The sequence below is a fragment of the Monopterus albus genome, unplaced genomic scaffold, assembly GCF_001952655.1.
Source record: "Monopterus albus unplaced genomic scaffold, M_albus_1.0 scaffold239.1, whole genome shotgun sequence".
Classification (NCBI taxonomy): domain Eukaryota; kingdom Metazoa; phylum Chordata; class Actinopteri; order Synbranchiformes; family Synbranchidae; genus Monopterus; species Monopterus albus.
Window position 1 is genome coordinate 317,773 of NW_018128119.1, and position 18,436 is coordinate 336,208.

At 42.8% G+C, this 18,436-nt stretch overlaps 1 protein-coding gene across 1 annotated transcript in view; it reads left to right on the top strand.

The window, feature by feature from the left end:
- LOC109971935 (titin-like) overlaps positions 1–18,436 on the top strand; it is a 244,463-nt gene that overhangs the window by 148,704 nt on the left and 77,323 nt on the right. Inside the window, 35 exon segments of the mRNA XM_020620505.1 lie at positions 83–198; positions 289–394; positions 396–556; positions 1,113–1,412; positions 1,515–1,620; positions 2,141–2,337; positions 2,429–2,734; positions 2,903–3,056; positions 3,648–3,772; positions 3,861–3,979; positions 4,110–4,290; positions 4,621–4,923; positions 5,290–5,486; positions 5,586–5,766; positions 6,841–7,143; positions 7,884–8,040; positions 8,199–8,341; positions 8,546–8,664; positions 8,792–8,969; positions 9,104–9,388; positions 9,483–9,776; positions 9,934–10,233; positions 10,636–10,944; positions 11,082–11,278; positions 11,375–11,689; positions 12,386–12,500; positions 12,639–12,947; positions 13,067–13,248; positions 13,565–13,694; positions 13,887–14,038; positions 14,567–14,714; positions 14,811–15,031; positions 15,725–15,821; positions 16,407–16,703; positions 17,714–18,013. Of these exon segments, the coding sequence (XP_020476161.1) occupies positions 83–198; positions 289–394; positions 396–556; positions 1,113–1,412; positions 1,515–1,620; positions 2,141–2,337; positions 2,429–2,734; positions 2,903–3,056; positions 3,648–3,772; positions 3,861–3,979; positions 4,110–4,290; positions 4,621–4,923; positions 5,290–5,486; positions 5,586–5,766; positions 6,841–7,143; positions 7,884–8,040; positions 8,199–8,341; positions 8,546–8,664; positions 8,792–8,969; positions 9,104–9,388; positions 9,483–9,776; positions 9,934–10,233; positions 10,636–10,944; positions 11,082–11,278; positions 11,375–11,689; positions 12,386–12,500; positions 12,639–12,947; positions 13,067–13,248; positions 13,565–13,694; positions 13,887–14,038; positions 14,567–14,714; positions 14,811–15,031; positions 15,725–15,821; positions 16,407–16,703; positions 17,714–18,013 (7,103 nt within the window).

Consider the following 18,436-nt stretch of genomic DNA (forward strand, 5'->3'; position numbering starts at 1 on the left):
TACTTACTGTCTGAGATAGGTTTTACACTCTCGCTTCTTGGTTAGATTTCCCTGTGCTGATGTGGCCTGTTTTCCTCTGCAGAGTCAAAGGTCTTCCCACCAGGAAGAAGTACAAGTTTAGAGTCTTGGCCGAGAATGTGGCTGGACCTGGAAAACCCAGCAAGGAGACAGACTTGATCCTCGTCAAAGATCCTATTGGTAAAAAGTATTAACCCACTCACTTTAGCAGTTTAAGAGCATCTAAACTCCTTTCAGAGTGTTAAAGCATTATGGGTGTCCCACTTCCAGATCCTCCATGGCCTCCCGGTAAGCCAACTGTGAGGGACATGGCTAAGACTTCCTGCTTCCTCATGTGGACCAAACCAGAGCATGATGGTGGAGCAAAGATCAATGGCGGACTGGATCCGTGTGGCAGAGAACATCCCCTTGCTCGAGTATTTCTTGAAGGACCTGATGGAGAGACAGGAGTACACATTCAGGGTGCGAGCCTTTAATGTGGCTGGAGAGAGCGAACCCAGCGAGCCCAGCGACCCAGTGCTCTGCAAAGAGAGACTCAGTAAGAGAAGTCAATACTTGCGCAAGCTGAACAAACACATTGCTCTAGAAGAGACACCACTTATCAAACTCATAGTCTGGAACAGTCACTACATATTGAACTCATGCCCTAGGACAAACACGCCAAGTGATGCTCTAGAAGACACATAAAACTATTAAATTACTAGACCACACTAATCTATTACCACACTATTTTAAAGCTGTACAAGAGCATTGTCAACGTAAAACTCTGGACAGACACTATGGCTGTGTCTGAAATCAATAGTAATAAGACACTGACTTATAGGACAGTTACCAGACAGCAGGGTACACACCAACTTCTTTGTTCCATTGTTTCTGTAGAAATATCAGTTTTTGAAGCTTTATGTAATGGATACATTTTAGATTCCAAATCTGGACACTCAAACAAATACTGGACCCTAAAAAAGCTTGACAGTATAAAGTACAAAATGTATGGACACAGCCAATATATCAGACAGATGTCATGCCTCAGATGCAGCATAAAAACCGCTGCACAGAGATGTGTTACATGACCCGTCTTGTCTTAATCTCCTCAGACCCCCCTTCGGCTCCTCGCTGGTTGTTTGTCGTCAACATCAACAGGAACAGCGCCGATTTGAAGTGGACTGTCCCCGAGCGTGACGGAGGCTCTCCAATCACCAACTACGTGGTGGAAAAGCGTGACGTCAGGCGTAAAGGCTGGCAGACTGTGGACACCACAGTCAAGGAGCTGAAGTACACAGTGACGCCGCTCAGTGAAGGGTCACTCTACGTGTTCCGTGTAGCAGCTGAGAACGCTGTGGGCATTGGACCATTCTGCGAGCTGGAGGACTCTGTGTTAGCCAAGGACACGTTCAGTATGTTACAGAGGGATTTTAGTCATGTAGATGAATTGTAGTCAGCAGAAAAATCCCCATTGTTTGTTCTGTCAATGTGAGGTAAGATTTTTTTGGTTACAGCCACTCCTGGACCGCCGTACGCCCTTGCTGTCAGTGCCGTGACCAAAAGATACGTGGACCTGCAGTGGGAGGCACCTAAAAACGATGGAGGCAGACCCATCCTCAGGTAGCAACTTCTTCTGTCTTGGCAGAGATTTCAATGTTAAATAATAGTAACAAAAACCTCTTTTCATGCCTTTGTTTTGATGGACTGGTTTGTAGCTCTGTTTTCACTCTTTTATAATTTATTTCTCCCATTTATTTTTGAGTCATGTTTTGTGTAGGCTCAAGATACCTGTCAGGTTTCCTATGAAAATTTATTTACAACAGTTACAAACCCTTAGTCCTGTGTGCTGCCAATATCTTCCCCAATTCCTCATAACAGCTTTTTTGTTGCTAACAGTATTTAAACCAAATATCAGTGAAATTACTGAGATGAAGTGTGACACAACTCACATACCATATCACACAGTTATTTCCTGACATTCCACGGGAAAGATTATAGTGCTGAAAACAAATATCCTACATGTTTAAAAACACATATTACACGTAATACACGTAAAAGTAAATGGTATAGATTGCAGTGGCGGGTTTATTTTGACAGCAGTACAGTATGAAGGTATTTACCAGTACCATTCACCCTGCAGGTATTGCATTGAGAAGAAGGAGAAACTCGGAACTCGCTGGGTAAAATGTGCAAAGACCTCGGGTCCAGACTGTAAATATAGAGTGACAGATGTCATCGAGGGAACAGAGGTTCAGTTCCAGGTCTGCGCTGAGAACGAGGCCGGTGTTGGACACCCAAGCGAACCCACTGAGATCCTCGCCATCGAAGATCCAACAGGTTAGTCCGGTGTCAAAAATCATAGAAATGTGTAAGTTATTCCAAGTTTAAAATGTGCAGAGTCTAAATGTGTCTGTCCTGTTCCCATCAGGTGTCCCATCGCCGCCACTCGAATTGCACGTGACCGCAGCCAGCCGTGACTCCCTGTCCATTGCCTGGAAGCCTCCGCAAAGGGACGGTGGCAGTCCCGTCACTGGCTACCACATCGAGATGTGTGAGGCCGGCACAGAAAAATGGATGAGGGTCAACTCTCGTCCAGTGAAGGAACTAAAGTACTGTGTGAAAGAGGGCGTGGTCCCCGAGAAGGAGTACATCTTGAGGGTGAGGGCCATCAACTCAGTTGGTGTCAGTGAGCCCTCTGACATCTCTGAGAATGTCTTCGCCCAAGACTCTGAATGTAAGAACATTTAACATCCTTCAAGTGCCACATTGCCTTTTCAGAGTTGTGCACATCACTTTATTTTTTATTTTAACCTTTACCCCATTGAGGTTTACAACCTCTTCTCCAAGGGAGCCCTGGCAAGATGGCAGCATTAAAAAAAAGTTTTTTTTGGTGTGCATGCAGGTAGCCCAACACTGGATTTCCAGACGCTGGACCTGGTCGTTGTGGAAACGGAGAAGCTGCATATCCCAGTTCCCTTCAGAGCTGTCCCCTCTCCCAGAATAACCTGGCACAAAGACGGCAAGGAGCTCAAGGCTGACGAGCGTCTTGCCTTCAGGTCAGCGTGTAACCTTTTTTCTCATCTGGAGCTGAGTTTATGATGAGAGGTAAAAGTGTTCCTTGTGAAACCGAAGCTCATATTCAACTAAGAATGCACAAAGTGTAGTCAACGCATGCACTGAGGTTTGCGGTGATGTTTGTTGTATATGATCTGCAAATGTCAGATAAACAATGACAGAAAAAAAGGCTTGTCACTGGATGGATTTAGACTGGCAGTGTTTTTGGTGACAAACTGTTTAATAAGGGCACAGTTTTATTATCAATTACTTTTTTGGAATCATCAAGGAACTGATTATAAAATGTGGAAAACAGTGAGTAATGACCATCACAGTTTCAGAATCCAAAGTGAGGTCTTCAGATTTCTTGTTGTCTAGCAGTCTAAAACCTCAAGATTAATAAAGATGGAAAACAGAAAACAACAGCAAATCCTCATATTAAAGAAGCTACAGCCAAATCGTTTTAGAAAATGACTTGACTGCTGTAGCTGCTTTAGAGTCCAGGTAAATGTTTCTTTTAACCATCTTCTGTGGTCTGGTGGTGTTTGTCAGCGTGAGCAGCAGTGACCAATGGGCATGTTTGTGTTCAACAGAAAGGAGTATACTTCCTGCCACCTGGAGGTCAAGAGCAGCCTTCGCACTGATGCCGGAGTGTACAAAGTAACTCTGGAGAACAAACTGGGAGCTGCCAGCGCCACCATCAATGTCAAAGTCATTGGTACTCAGTCACACGTCCAGTTTTTACATTATCACATACACAAGAGCAGCAGATAATTTATAGCATGTCTCAATCTTTTTGTCTTCAGGACTTCCTGGTCCCTGTAAGGACATCATGGCCTCTGAGATCACAAAGAGCTCTTGTAAAGTGTCTTGGGATCCTCCAGATTTTGACGGTGGCACCCCGATTCTTCACTACAACCTGCAGGTCCAAGATGGCAGCTTGTTTTTATTCATCAGGGTTCCAAATCTGACATCAGGGCCTGAACGAGTCCACAAAAATGAAATGAAAAATATGATGTTTAATTTGTTCATTTTATTTGTGTTTGCACACGCAGAGGCGTGAGGCCGGGAGGAGGACCTATGTCAACATAATGTCTGGAGAGAATAAGCTGAGCTGGACTGCCAAAGACCTCGTTCCCAACGGAGAGTACTACTTCAGAGTCCAGGCTGTAAACAAGATTGGAGAAGGAGAGTTCATTGAGCTCCGCAATCCAATCGTTGCCGAGGACCAGAAGCGTATGAATACTGACATTTCCTATTTGATATAATGCCTTAAAACAACGTTTTATTATTTGTTAAAGGACCACTCCACCGGTTGTACACGTGATCAGTTGACTTAATGTTCTTGGGAAACAGTTTTGAGACATTCTCATGAACATTTTTTATTTGAAAGTTTTTATTCTGTAAAAGACAGAAACATTTAGGAATTTGATAGAGGAACATGCTGTAGGACATAGCTTACTCTCATTCCTCTAATCAATCAAGGTTTATTTTTTTCCAAAAATTAGGATTTTTCGTAGTTTTTATTCAAGAGGATTTCGAACTGAAATCCATGTCTGGTTGCAGATCCACCTGACCCACCGGAGGACGTGGAGACCCACAACCCAACAACCAGCCGTGTCACTCTAACGTGGAAGCCTCCGATGTATGACGGTGGCTCCAAGATCATGGGCTACATCCTGGAAAAGCAGCTAAAGGGTCAAGACAAGTGGGAGAGGTGCAACGACTTCCTGGTGCCCGTCCTGTCCTACACTGTCAGGAGACTGACAGAGGGCAAGAACTACACTTTCAGAGTAAAAGCCGAAAATGCTGCTGGAATCAGCGAGCCGTCACGCAGCACACCATTTGTCAAGGCCTCGGAAGGCATAGGTAAGGATGCTGTCAGCTCCTGACAGCCTCAGAACAGTCTCAGTGTAAAACAGAGTAAAAGCTTCACAGACACCCCATCACAAATATTTTTTCCAGAATATGATCGAAGAATATTTCTTCCACCACACATCCAACCATATACACACTACAGTCGCATAACACTGCATAAGAAATAACATATCAGCTTATACCGAGGAGAACTAAACTGTCACCTTAGCAGGATGTTGGGAATGTTTACATGGATGATATGTCTCTACTCTGGAACTGTAAAATAAACAGTTCTCTCCACATGTTCTTTCACTTACAGTACCTCTTTTCTTTTCAGCTGAATTTTTTATTTCATTTTGCTTACATTCTGTCTCACAGACCCTCCCAAGGTATTCCTGAGTGGCAGCCTACAGTCCGGTCTCACCGTGAAGCGAGGCTACCAGATCTGCCTGGATGCCAATGTTTCTGGCTCACCGTACCCTGAGATCACTTGGTACTGGAACAAACAGGTGCTCCGACCTGAGCCGCTCCGTAGGAGACCTGAAAAACCCCTGAAGAAGAAGATGGAGAAGAAGGTGGAGGAAAAGAAGGAGGAAGGAGAAGCAGAGAAGAAGGAGGTGAAGGAAGAAGAAGAGAAGAAAGAAGGAGAGGAGAAGAAGGAGGAGGCAGTAGAGCTGGAGGTGGAGGAGTTCGACTACCCAACAATAAATGAGCGTCTCTCCATTGACAACAGCCAGAGGGGCGTGTCCTCCGTTGTCATAAGGGACTCCTTCCGCGCTGACCACGGTACCTACATGATTAAAGTGGAAAATGACCACGGCATTGCCTCGGCAACCTGCGAGGTCAACGTGCTTGGTGAGAATGATTTTCTATTGTGCTTCATTCTGGTCTGTTTTCACATTCTTTGGTGTCCGTACATTTTATTTTATTATCTGCAAGTAAGTGAAAAAGTTATAATAGTAAAATGTTTATAAAAAACTACATATGCACGACTTCTACATATTCTTCTCAAACAGGTGTACATTAAGAATAAGAATTAGATGCACAGGCCACACTAGAGCTGAGATCTGCTGGACTAGCAGTTGAGCAGAACAGGATGACATTGTTTTGAGCTTCAAGAAATAATGATGGACATTTTTCTCTGTTTTCTTTTGTTTTATACTCCACTTTATACTTTTGACTGATTAATCAGTCAATTGGGAATGTAATTATCCATTTAAATCAAAGCAATTATTTGTTTGAACCTTAACAGGAATAAAAAAGAACTGGTGTGCAATTGTTAGTATTTTGTATTTTCAACAAACTTGAATTACTGCTCACATGACAATAACAGTGTTTCAGAAATGTATCCATAACATAAAACGTTAACATTTTTACAGTTTGCCAATCAGAGTGTCAGAAATTTTGATGTACATTAAAACTTTGATAAATTTAATGGACATTTACATTACTTTAGGGTTTTAGAGAAGAAACAATACATACTGTAATAAAAAAAAAGAAACTATTCTTATGTCTTTCTTTTTAATGAATTTTAATAAATCTGTAATTATACATTAACACATTTTTTAAACAAAATGGGTACTCACTAAAATTTGATCTATACATGTAACTAACCAAATGTAGCCAAATTTGAGAAATTAAGTTATGAAATTACAGAAATAAAACTCAAATGCAATTCAGAAATTTGAGCAAATTACAAAGATTATTATTAATTATAGACAGAGACAACTGTTTCAAAAGAAACATTATTAGAATTCTGAGGCTCTTAGAGAAGAAACAAGTCACTGATGCTTGTTGTACAGTTTATATGTCTGTTATTACGTTAATACTGTGAGTGTCAGCAACTGTTTTCAGCACCAATGCCATGGAAGCACATGTTGCTTCTAGACACCTCAGAGGCTAAAACACAACCACCTCGTGTCTTTGTAGATACTCCTGGCCCTCCTGTGAACTTCATATTTGAGGAGGTGAGGAAGAAATCTGTGATCTGCAAGTGGGATCCTCCTCTGGATGATGGCGGCAGCGAGATCCTCAACTACACTTTGGAGATGAAGGACAATTCAAAACTGGAGTTCGGGTGGAGCTGCGTCACTGCCACACTGAGAGGATGCCGTTACCTGGTGCCCACACTCATTGAGAAGAAGCAGTACATCTTCAGGGTCATGGCTGAGAACAAGATCGGCGTTGGTCCACCATGCACCTCCAAACCACTTGTAGCCAAGGATCCTTTCGGTGTGGTATTTTCTGTTGTTGTTTCCTGTTCCTGCAGGTTTTTACTGTTGTTTTTTGGTTTGATTACACTGTAAATATTACTGTAATGGAAAAGTCACAGAAAGACCCTACCAATTAATTTAGTCATTTCAGTCAGATATGTAAATCTTGGAAGTCTAAAAGTCTTTAGTTTAGTTGTCAATAAAGGGGTTCATTCATTTATTTATAATAACTATTTACAATAACTGTCAACATGTGTGTTTTTTTTAAGCTATCATCAGATGTAATTCCACTTCACGTTTTACATATGTTACTTTTTGATAAATTCATTCTATATTAGTTTTAAATGAAATGCTTCTTTTTGTTAGCCTAAGGTGCATTTTCAGTTTTGTCAGCTTACCAGACTCATTAGCAGTAAGGTTCAATATTTAGCAGCCTATTACTTTTGTTAGATTTATGTTTCCAATCTTTTAGGTTATTCTTTCTGTTAGCTTTGTTAAGTTGTCATTCTTCTTAACTTAACACAAAGTTAACATTAGCACTGAATGCTAAATACTGTAAAGCACTGGATGAAACCACAGACAGATTTTTTTTCTTTGTTTCATGCACCAAAGTGTCCAGCCCACCTGGACTTAAGAGACACCACCGATATGGTTTCTTCTATGAAAAAGAAAACTTTTGCATATTAAATGTAAAGGGTAAAAAAACATATTGAGTCTCACTCAGTTTTTCTCTGCCTCCTGTCCCTTCATTGCCCTCAGAACCTCCCGAGGCTCCTGACAAGCCACAGGTTGATGACGTCACAGCCCACAGCATGTTGGTCATGTGGAATGAGCCAAACGACAATGGCAGCCCCATCCTGGGATACTGGGTGGAGCGTCGCGAGATCAACAGCTCACGCTGGGCACGTGTCAACAGGTGAGCAAACACGACACCAGAACCTGTTTGCTGAGCTGAAAGACTTAGAAAATCCATGGTGTTGGCTGATGTGTGGTGAAATATCAAAGCATATTGATATTATTTTACCTGAAATTTTTGCTGCTTTTTAAAATGTTTTCTTTTTGTCAATGTTTCAGGAGCCTTGTTCCCAACACTAAACTGAATGTTGAAGGTCTGCTGGAGGGAATGACGTACATCTTCAGGGTGGCAGCTGAAAACCAAGCCGGTCCTGGAAAGTTCAGCATCCCCTCTGAGCCCATGACGGCCCAGTGTCCGATCTGTATGTTAACAGTTTGAAACTTTGTTCAACATTTACATATGATTGAAATATAATTTTAACGAACCAATCAGCTTTTCATAACTACTCATTTTCATTTTGTCTTTCCTTTTTTGGAGCAGTTGTGTACAGTACTTGTTGAAAATATTGCTGCGTGTGATAGTCTGAGTTAACACGCCCCCTCTCTGTTTATTTGTGGCACTGCAGTGCCTCCTGGACCTCCAGTTGCCCGAGTGGCTGCGACCACCAGCGGCTCTATTGATGTTGAGTGGGACCCACCTGATGACGATGGCGGAGGAGAGATTTTGGGATACCATGTGGATAAGGTTAGATCATCACGCTGACACTTTCAGTTTCCTGCCTCGCTGCAGGTGCAAGTTTTCATCTGTTGAATCAGACTTTGTTTTGATTTCAGTTTAAACTAATGTTTCTTTGTTCTGTGATTTTCTTCAGGCCATGGCTGGTAGCAATGACTGGTCCAGGAGTACTGAGCGTCTCTGGAAGAACCGGGCCTTTACCGTCTATGGAGTCCGTGAGGGTGCCAAGTACATGGTGAGAGTCATCGCTTGCAATGCTGCTGGAGAGGGAGCACCGGGATTCACAGAGGCTGTGTTTGTTAGGAATCCTGCAGGTCAGCCCCCCAAAAAAAACTATTCATAAAATCGAGATGTAATAAGGTCAAAATGTCTGATTCACTGTTGTTGTAAATTTCATAGTTTGTTTTGTTGTTGGCTTCCTTCTTTGGTTGATGGTTGCCATCCACAGAGATGCCGGTAATTGAAATGGACCTGTTCATCAAGGCCGGTGTGCTCATCAGAGCTGGAGAGACGCTCCTTGTACCAGCTAAAGTCACAGGTAAACCCTATCCAACCATCACCTGGACCAAGGATGATGGCAGAATTGACAAAGAGCGGGTGGAGATCCTCACAGAGGGTGAAGAAAGCATTCTTTCAATCAAGAACGTCCAGAGGAAGGACTGTGGCAAATACACGATCACTGCGTGCAACCCCAGCGGCGTCAAGTGTGCTTGGAGCAGAGTGGAGGTCGTGGGTGAGTGGAAGTCGAGGAAGTCAAATGATAAATCTTGAAAGTTAATTTGCAAGTATCTGCAATAAAAAATAAACATAACATGATTTATCTTCAGATGTCCCTGGACTTGTCACGGACCTGAAGCCTGTCGTCGTCACTCGCAAAATGATCTTTCTGAACTGGGATGACCCCGTGGATGATGGAGGTAGCGAGCTGACAGGCTTCCTTGTGGAGCGAAAAGACATCAAGAGCCAAACATGGAGGCAGCCCGTTGACACCATCTCATCCAAGTGTGAGTGCACGGGGATTGTGGAGGAGCAGGAGTACTATTTCCGCGTCATGGCCAAGAACAAGTATGGCATAGGCCCACCCTTTGAAATAGGACCCATAAAGGCGGTAGACCCAGAAGGTGAGTCCTAAAATCACTTGCTTTTGATTCACAGTAAATAATACCTAAAATTCTTTTGTTTGATAACACCAAGGATTAGTGTTTAGGAGTAGCATAGTAGGTGGTCTTGGTTGAAAAGGATTACTTAAAGGTAATTACTGTTTTGGTGGTTCTGCAGGTCCACCATCATGCCCCGAGAAGTTCCTCTATACTGAGCGCACCAAGGACTCCATCACACTGACATGGAAGCCACCTCGTTATGATGGTAACTGCCCCATCCTTGGCTACTTTGTTGAGAAGAAGAGGCACGACCAGCAGGCCTTTGAGCTCTGCAACACAGAAATCTGCCCTGATCTGACCATGACTGTGAAGGGCCTGGAAGAGGCCTGGATGTATGAATTCAGGGTCAAGTGTGTCAACAAAGTAGGAGAAAGTGAGCCAACCAACCCACTTAGTGTGATCATCATAGATGACGAAGGTAAGGCTGAATGTTTGGAACAGTCTTACTAGTCTCTAATCCAATTGATATTTTTAATAAAGAGATCAAGGCAGTTAAAAAGAAATGTGTTAAAAAGGTAAATTGTATATGGCTGCATTTATAGTTCTTACTGCAACACGCTACAATTTTAAACATTCACCCATTCAAACACACAAACCAATGGCAGCAAACTACCATGAAAGGTAGTAGCCTAACCATCGAGAGCATTTGGGGGTTCTGGTCTTGTCTAAGGACACTTCGTCATGTGGACAGGAGGAAGGGATAGAACTGCCAGCCATGGGATTAGCAGAGGATCCACTCTACCTTCTGAACCACAGTTGACCCCCAAAATGTGCACTAATTGTTTGCTGATTTGTTTTCATGCTGTCCTGTTCCTCCCAGTGCATCCTGAGGTCCACATGCTGAAACATTTCAAGGCCGACTCCATTACCATAAAGAGGGGTGAGCCCGTTGAGATTCCTGCCGATGTCCTGGGCCTCCCTATCCCTACGATTGAGTGGACCAAGGATGACGTGCCGATCACGAAGCCTACTGAGACTCTGCAGATTGAGACAGAGGTGACTGGCAGAATGAACTGCAAAACCACGCTGTCCATTCCAACAGCCAATAGGAAGGACTGTGGCAGCTACACTGTGTCTGCGACCAACAACGTTGGCTCAGCCAGGCATACTATCCATGTCATGGTACTGGGTGAGTGGAAACATGCTGCTTACTCAGAGGCAGGGAAGACATACAATATATAAGGCAGAATAAGGTAAACAGTGACTGTTTATGTTTCAGAGTAACCTAGTGAAAGTGTCCTAACTGAACTCATGCTGTCTCCTCAGACCGACCTCTTCCACCCAGAAACCTGACAGTGTCCAAAATCAGGGCTGAGTCTTGCTATCTCCAGTGGGATGCACCGCTGGATGATGGTGGCAGTGAGCTGACAAACTACATTGTTGAGAAGAAGGAAGTGGTGACAGAGGGGGAAGAACCACAGTGGGAAGAGGTTACCAGCAGCATTGTCGACAGGAAATATGGGGTTTGTCCTAACAACAGCAGTAATATCAACTGAGTTCTCATGTGCCCCAAAGGTCCTGCTTGACTTTAGTGGTAACACCACCTTCCTCTCTTGCAGGTGTGGAACCTGCTGACCAACAAGACCTACTTTTTCCGGGTCCGAGCTGAAAATCGGTATGGTAAATCTGACCCCTGCATGACGGAGGAAGTCAAGATCATAGACCCCTTTGGCCTTCCCGGTCCACCAGAGAAACCAGCCATTACAGAGTACTCCAAGACCTCCATGACTCTGACCTGGGAACCTCCCAGAGACAGCGGTGGCTCTATGATTATTGGCTACTGGCTGGAGAAGAGGCAGAAAGGCACAACCTACTGGGCCAAAGCCAACAAGATGCCGGTCACCAAGAGAGGCCTCAAAGGCTGGGAGTACCAGGTGAGCTGTTGGTGCTTTGTGTCTGTGTTAGCACAGAACATATTTGTCACATTATTGTGAGTTACTGACTCACTGTGTGCAGCTCTCTGTCCACTGCTGAAAGAAACTTCTCAACTCAAATTTGAAAAGTTGCATTTCAATGCAACATTTGTCTACTTCCTAGATACCAAAGTAGGACCTCAGGGTAAATCAGACCTGTTTAGGATGGCTCATCACTAACCATAAGGAAGATTATTAGGCAATTAACATGGTCTGTCAAGAGTTTATAAGGAAGGTCTATTACAAACTGTAGCAAGCTCTGTCACAGAGCATTAAGATGCTTTATCATAGACGTTTAGGATGGTCCGTCACAAAACTTCATATAGACTTGTTACAGATTGTTAGAAAGGTCCATCAGAAACCTTTCAAAAAGTTTGCTACATACCACCAAAGACCCTTAGGATGGTTCTTTGTAGCCCTTCAGGACGGTCTGTTTCCATAGCAGACCTTTAGGATGAACAATAGTATGTCTGACCTGTAAGAAGGCCCTTTGCAGACCTTCAGGATTGTCACAGATCATTCGGCAGATCCTTCACAGATGAAGGTCACAGTTCTTCATAAGACCTGCTAGCCACGGGAGTTTGTATAAGTCACACGTCTCTGTACTTAGGGGACTGTGAGCACCAGAAATAACATTAGTACTCTCTTGTTTCTCAGGTGACCAATCTGTTTGAAGGAACAGAGTACGAGTTCAGGGTTGCTGCCTTCAATTCTGCAGGAACCGGACCATTCAGTTCACCATCTGACTCTGCCTTTGCTGTTGATCGGCTTAGTGAGTAAAACTCATCATTTAACCTCGTGGTGAAAAAATTATTCAGACAGTCCATCTTTGAATACACAGGTTCCTTTGTATTTTGAGAAATGATGAATTTGATTTTCATAAAATGAATGCTGTTTTGTTCCTCTCCAGCTCCTCCAAGTATGCCTGATGCTCCCGTGGTGGTTGATAAGACAAACAACAGTGTCACATTGTCCTGGAAGCCTCCAGAGAAGGATGGAGGACGCCCCATCAAGGGCTACATCATCCAGATGCAGGATGAGGGAACATCAGGGTGGGTGAGGGCGAACGACCCTGACACACTGCATCCCACCACTGAGTTCACTGTGCCCAACCTCCGCGAGATGAAACGCTACCGCTTCAGGATCATTGCAGTCAATGACATTGGCGAGTCGGACCCCAGCCCCCGCACCAGCGAGGTTCTGGTTGAGGATGTCCAGCGTATGTCCTACTTTAAAGTCTCACTGCAGCAGTCAGATGATTTCTTTAGCCATTGTCCAGAAGTTTTCCTGTTTCTGTGTCCTTCGTTGACATTTGCATTGCTGTTTTTGATTTGACAGTTACTCCTTCCATCACCATTGATATGATAGTAGAAGACCTGCTGTACATCCGTGCTGGAGATCCATTCAAGATTCCTGCCACCATTAAGGGCCGCCCTGTTCCCAAAGTAACTTGGGACTTTGATGGCAAAGCAAAGACGGACATAAAGAACAAAGTGCACATGCTACCTGTGGATTCTGAGGTGAGACTGTCACAACAACACAGTGATATTTTCACCATGCCTCCCAGTAAAACCTACTTTTTGTGGCACTTTCTTCTGAAATAAATACATGGTATACGTGAAGCAATTTTCAGTAAAGAATTTCAGAAATTTGTATTAGCTGTAATCTGAAAAACAACCAAAACAAAGAAAGCATCTTGAAGTACTACTTTAAATTTGTTTATTACATTATTCCTGTTTTTTGTTTGTAAAGGAAAACACAATATTCTGCACACGGCAGTTGTGCTCGTGTGTTATGATTTTTAGTTAGAATTTCAAACTGATTTTGTGCCTTCAGGTTGAGTCCACAGACACTACGTCCATTGTGACCGTCCCCGTCAGTATGAGGAGCCACTCTGGACGTTACACTATCACTGCGAAGAATAAGGCTGGACAGAAACACGTCAACGTCAGAGTCATTGTCCTTGGTACATCTGTGTTTTTTGTATATAAACCTTGATTGTGCGCACCACCCTAGACTTCTTTGCTACAAACCTGAGCATGTTTTCTCTAAATAAATCATAGAATGGCAGAATTTCTACAGTAGAACAGTGTCAGGGTGGTGTTGTCATTGTTTTGTTGTTCTTGGGTGTATAACTGTGTGCTTTCCATGGTCGCAGATGTCCCCGGGCCTCCAAAGGACCTGAAGGTTACTGACATCACTCGGTCAACCATGAGGCTGATATGGAAGCTCCCCGACAATGACGGAGGAGAGAGAATCAAGAGCTATTTTATTGAGAAGAAATCTCTTACTGACAAGGCCTGGAGCAAGGTAAACATCACTCAGTCCGTTTGTCTATTGTCCATGTTATTTCAGCTCCACTTCTTCAGATAAGGTTACATTTCAACAGGTACTTTTTCAGCATTTCGTTTAATTTTCAGGCCATTTTTCAAGCTTCTAATCATTTCTAGTTTAGTTCTCCTTTTTCAGTGTTCAATCCATTTTTCTTTTTAGAAAACAAATTCAGGTTGAGTTTAAGAAAAACGTATAGTGATTACACACTGACTTTGCCTTCTTTGTTACAGCAGTTCAGGAAACAAATCTGTCACATCAGTGGATACTGGGGAAGCAACAAAGCTTTCTGGCACTTAATTTAAATGTGAATTTTACATAAATTGCTTCAATTTTTTGTATATAGTCTGACTGTACTATTACAGTTAGCCCAACATCACTAGGATTGCCACAGTTACCAGAAAAAGATTCAGGTTGATAAACACTGATTTAATCTGCCTGTCGAATTAAGCATATATTTTGTATCTTATAATTGATTAACTGGATGGATTATTGATTTATTATTAGGTCAATGCAGCCTGCGGCAGCCAGGCGTACGTGGTGCCAGGTCTGCTTGAGGGTCAGGACTACCTATTCAGAGTCCGAGCTGAGAACAGACTTGGATTTGGTCCATTTACTGAAACTACTGAACCTGCCCGGGCCCGAGACCCCATCTGTGAGCACATATCTACTGTTCCGTTTCCTGAGATACAGCACAAATAAAACCTCCTGGGCTTGTTCTAATGATTATCTTTCCCTTCATCCACCTCAGACCCACCTGACGCCCCCATCAAGCTGAAGGTCAACCTGGTGACAAAGAACACTGTCACTCTGAGTTGGGAGCCTCCCAAAAACGACGGTGGGTCTCCAGTGACACATTACATCATTGAGCGTTTGAGCTGGGATCCCAGTGGCAAGGAGAAGGAGACCTGGAAGCAGTGCAACAAGAGAGACGTGGAGGAGCTCACATTTGTAGTGGAGGACCTGAAGGAGGTCAGTCTGTGTCCACTGCTCTCTATTTACTGCACCCTGCCTGCACTGGTTCTCAGTAGCACTAATTAGCACAGGGTTCTATATATGGTAACTTAACTCCAAATACACAAATCTGTAACAAATATGTAACTGTGGTTCTGTTAATTCTGAGTGATTGCCAGATGTCATATCAAGGCTGTAAAATTACTGAATTTGGTTGAAAGGTTCGGATGACGGGGGTATGTTTACACTAAAGTGCATTGTTGGGTGAAAAACTTTTCAATTCAGCATTTTCATCTTTTATGCTGTTTTACTGTTGTACATATGAGTTTATTTGGTCTGTTTTTAGCCATCGTGTTCTGTTTTAACTTTAAAGTTATGTTTTTGAAAAGAGACATTCAGATAAAGGCTGTTATTTATTATAACATACAGTGTGAAACCAGTGGGCCAAAAATGGAACCCAGAGGAACCCCAAAATGAATGGACATAGAGCCAGAGTTATTACAGATAAATGCTAATATTTTCCTTCCTGAAAAGTGCTAGTTGAACTGGTGGGGAGGTGAAGCTGTGATTCCAGCCCTCTGTTCCTCTCTCCTGATACAGAAATTATGATATGTGGTGTCTAGCAGCTTGTGATAAATTACTGTGTGATATCGGTGACAATGAAGTCAGGTGTCCTTCTTTCCTGTTCAATGTCTTGTTGCTGATCTGCAGGGAGGAGAATATGAGTTCAGAGTAAAAGCAGTGAATGCTGCTGGACCCAGCCGACCCTCTGGCACCGTTGGACCCTTGGTCATCAAGGATCAGACATGTGAGTGACAGGTGCATCAGCCATTTACAGGCCAGGACTGTGCAAGCGGTGGGTGACATATTTTCATGCTCCAACTGATGAAAATTTGGAAACATTTGCAAAATACAACATGTCACCTCCAAAAGAATTATTAATAAATTCAGAATATGTGTTCAGTGTGCTGTCTGACTGACATAGAAAATTTGTTCCATTTTGTTTTCCAATGTTTTTTCACCAAAAGCAGGACAGTACTATGGTAAGATAAATAAATATGGATGATGCACAAAGACTTAGCTGTTTCCATATGAAACATATAGAAGAGAAAAAAGCCCATCAAGATAAATGTCAATAATGTTTTTTTTAAACTCTTTTGTTTCTGTATTTCTTCCACCAGATGATGCATGTTCTGTAATATAGTGGCATCTGTAATTCCACCTAGGATGGGCTAGAGCTTTAGCATAACACTGAAATAAAAATAAACTTAAAATCAGCTTTAAGCTGTTGCTGTTCTCAGCTTTCAGGATGTTACATCCAACTCTCACCTGTTGTTTAGTTTAGTTTGTTTCTGCAGGCCATTTTCATAATGCATCCTATTTCTTTCTGCAGGTGCTCCCACCATCTTGCTGCGTGAGGTCATGGAAGGTGAGGAGGGCTGTGATGTCAGCATTGTGGCCAAGATCAGCGGCTGTCCGTTCCCCACACTCACCTGGCAGAAGGCCAACCTGGCCAAACCTGAGGAGAAGGCTGCTGTCCAGTATGACCAGCGTATGAGTAAACTAGTGACACAGGACAAGTGCACGTTGCTGATCCAGGAGGCCACCAGGCAGGACAGTGCTCTCTACAGCCTGACGGCCAGCAACAGCCTGGGCACTGTCACTAAGGGCATCAAGCTCTATGTGATGGGTGAGAAATATAAACCCTAACTCTTAACATGCCCTCACATTTTGTTATAACACGGTTAGGTTATAGGAGCTGCAATTTTACCAATATGATCAGTTGTCGCTAAACCCTTCCCCCAGACAGTAATTGATCAGTCACAGCTCGGCAGCTAACACATCAGGTGTGTCAGTGTTTTATTTCCCCACGGTGAAGCCAAGACTGTGAGACTTTCTTTAGTTTCCTAAATCAAACACACAATAGGGAAAGTGTAAGGAACAGACTAATCAGCAGGCCCAAATGGACTCAAATTTTATTTTATTTTATTTTTTATAGCTTTCTGTGGGTTATTCATGATGGAAATCTGTGGAGTACTGCAGAGTGATTTTTTTTTTGCTTGTAATATAAAAGAAAATATTCATTTAGCTAATATTTTGCTTATTTTTTTTAGCAAAAGTAAACACAAAAATGCATTAAAGCAACTAAAATAATCTTGAGCAGGGTGAAAGAAATCACATTATATAAACTGTTAAAAACTGGAATATGACAAAAAAGCACTCACAACATCACGCAACTGCTGCTCACATGCAGGCGGGGGCAGACACGTGCTCATATTCTGAGTTTATACAGTACTTTCTTTTCAAAATCTGCGAAACATCTGCAGAGGTGTTGTCAGAATTGACACAGAATCCGTCTGGGCCTGCAAATCAGCGTGTTTACCTGCTCCATTGTCACCACCGCTTTAGACCTGGAGACCTGGATAATCTGTGTCTGTCAAACACATTTGTCTTCATCTAAAAGACTTTTCAGTTTTAACTCGGAGTGAATCAGGCTTTAAAAATATGAACAAGTATGTTAGCTAAGCGGCTGTGTTAGAACAAAATAACTCTAATTTTACTTTTTTTTCTCATCATTCTCGACTGTATATTTGCTGTGTGTAAAGATTATTTAAAGCTTGAAATCTTCCCATATTGATGCTATATGAATGTTTAATTATCAGACAAATGTGACTTGCCCTCCCTCTGTCTGTGCTACAGGACCTCCCGGCCCGCCTGTAGGACCAATCAAGTTCACTGAGGTATTTGCGGAGCGGATTGGCCTGGCCTGGAATCCTCCGACAGACGACGGTGGATCCAAGATCACCAACTATGTGGTTGAGAAGCGCGAAGACAACAGGAAATCCTGGGTCCATGTCTCCGACGACCCCAAAGACTGCGCCTACGTGGTGACCCGGCTGACGGAGAACCACGAGTATGAGTTTAGAGTGATGGCCCAGAACAAGTTCGGAGTCGGGCCTCCGCTGGTCAGCGATCCGGAGAAGGCCAGGAACCTTTTCAGTGAGTTGAGATCATTCTGCTTGTTAGTTTTATTATTCATGTCTATAGTCTGTGAAGTTTTTATACCTATTGTACCCTTTATTTTAGATAGATTGATCGGTAGCCTGTATTGTCATTGTACAGAATACAAAGAAATTACAGGGCAACTCGCAATACAAAAATAAAATACTAAAATCAAATTAATGAAATAGAATCATGTTGGCAAGTACAAATGTTCCAAAACTAGCTTAAAACCCTATCACCACAATAAATAGCATAAAAATGAGCTCTAAAAGTACCATCAGTAGCTGTAAATAAAAGTGCAGCCCATCCAGACCTTTAATAAAATACCCATATGTCTTCATGTTGTCGTGGCAAGAGTGAGATACCAACTAAATTAATTCAGACAAGCCATTACAATTTATAGGATTATTTAATATTAAA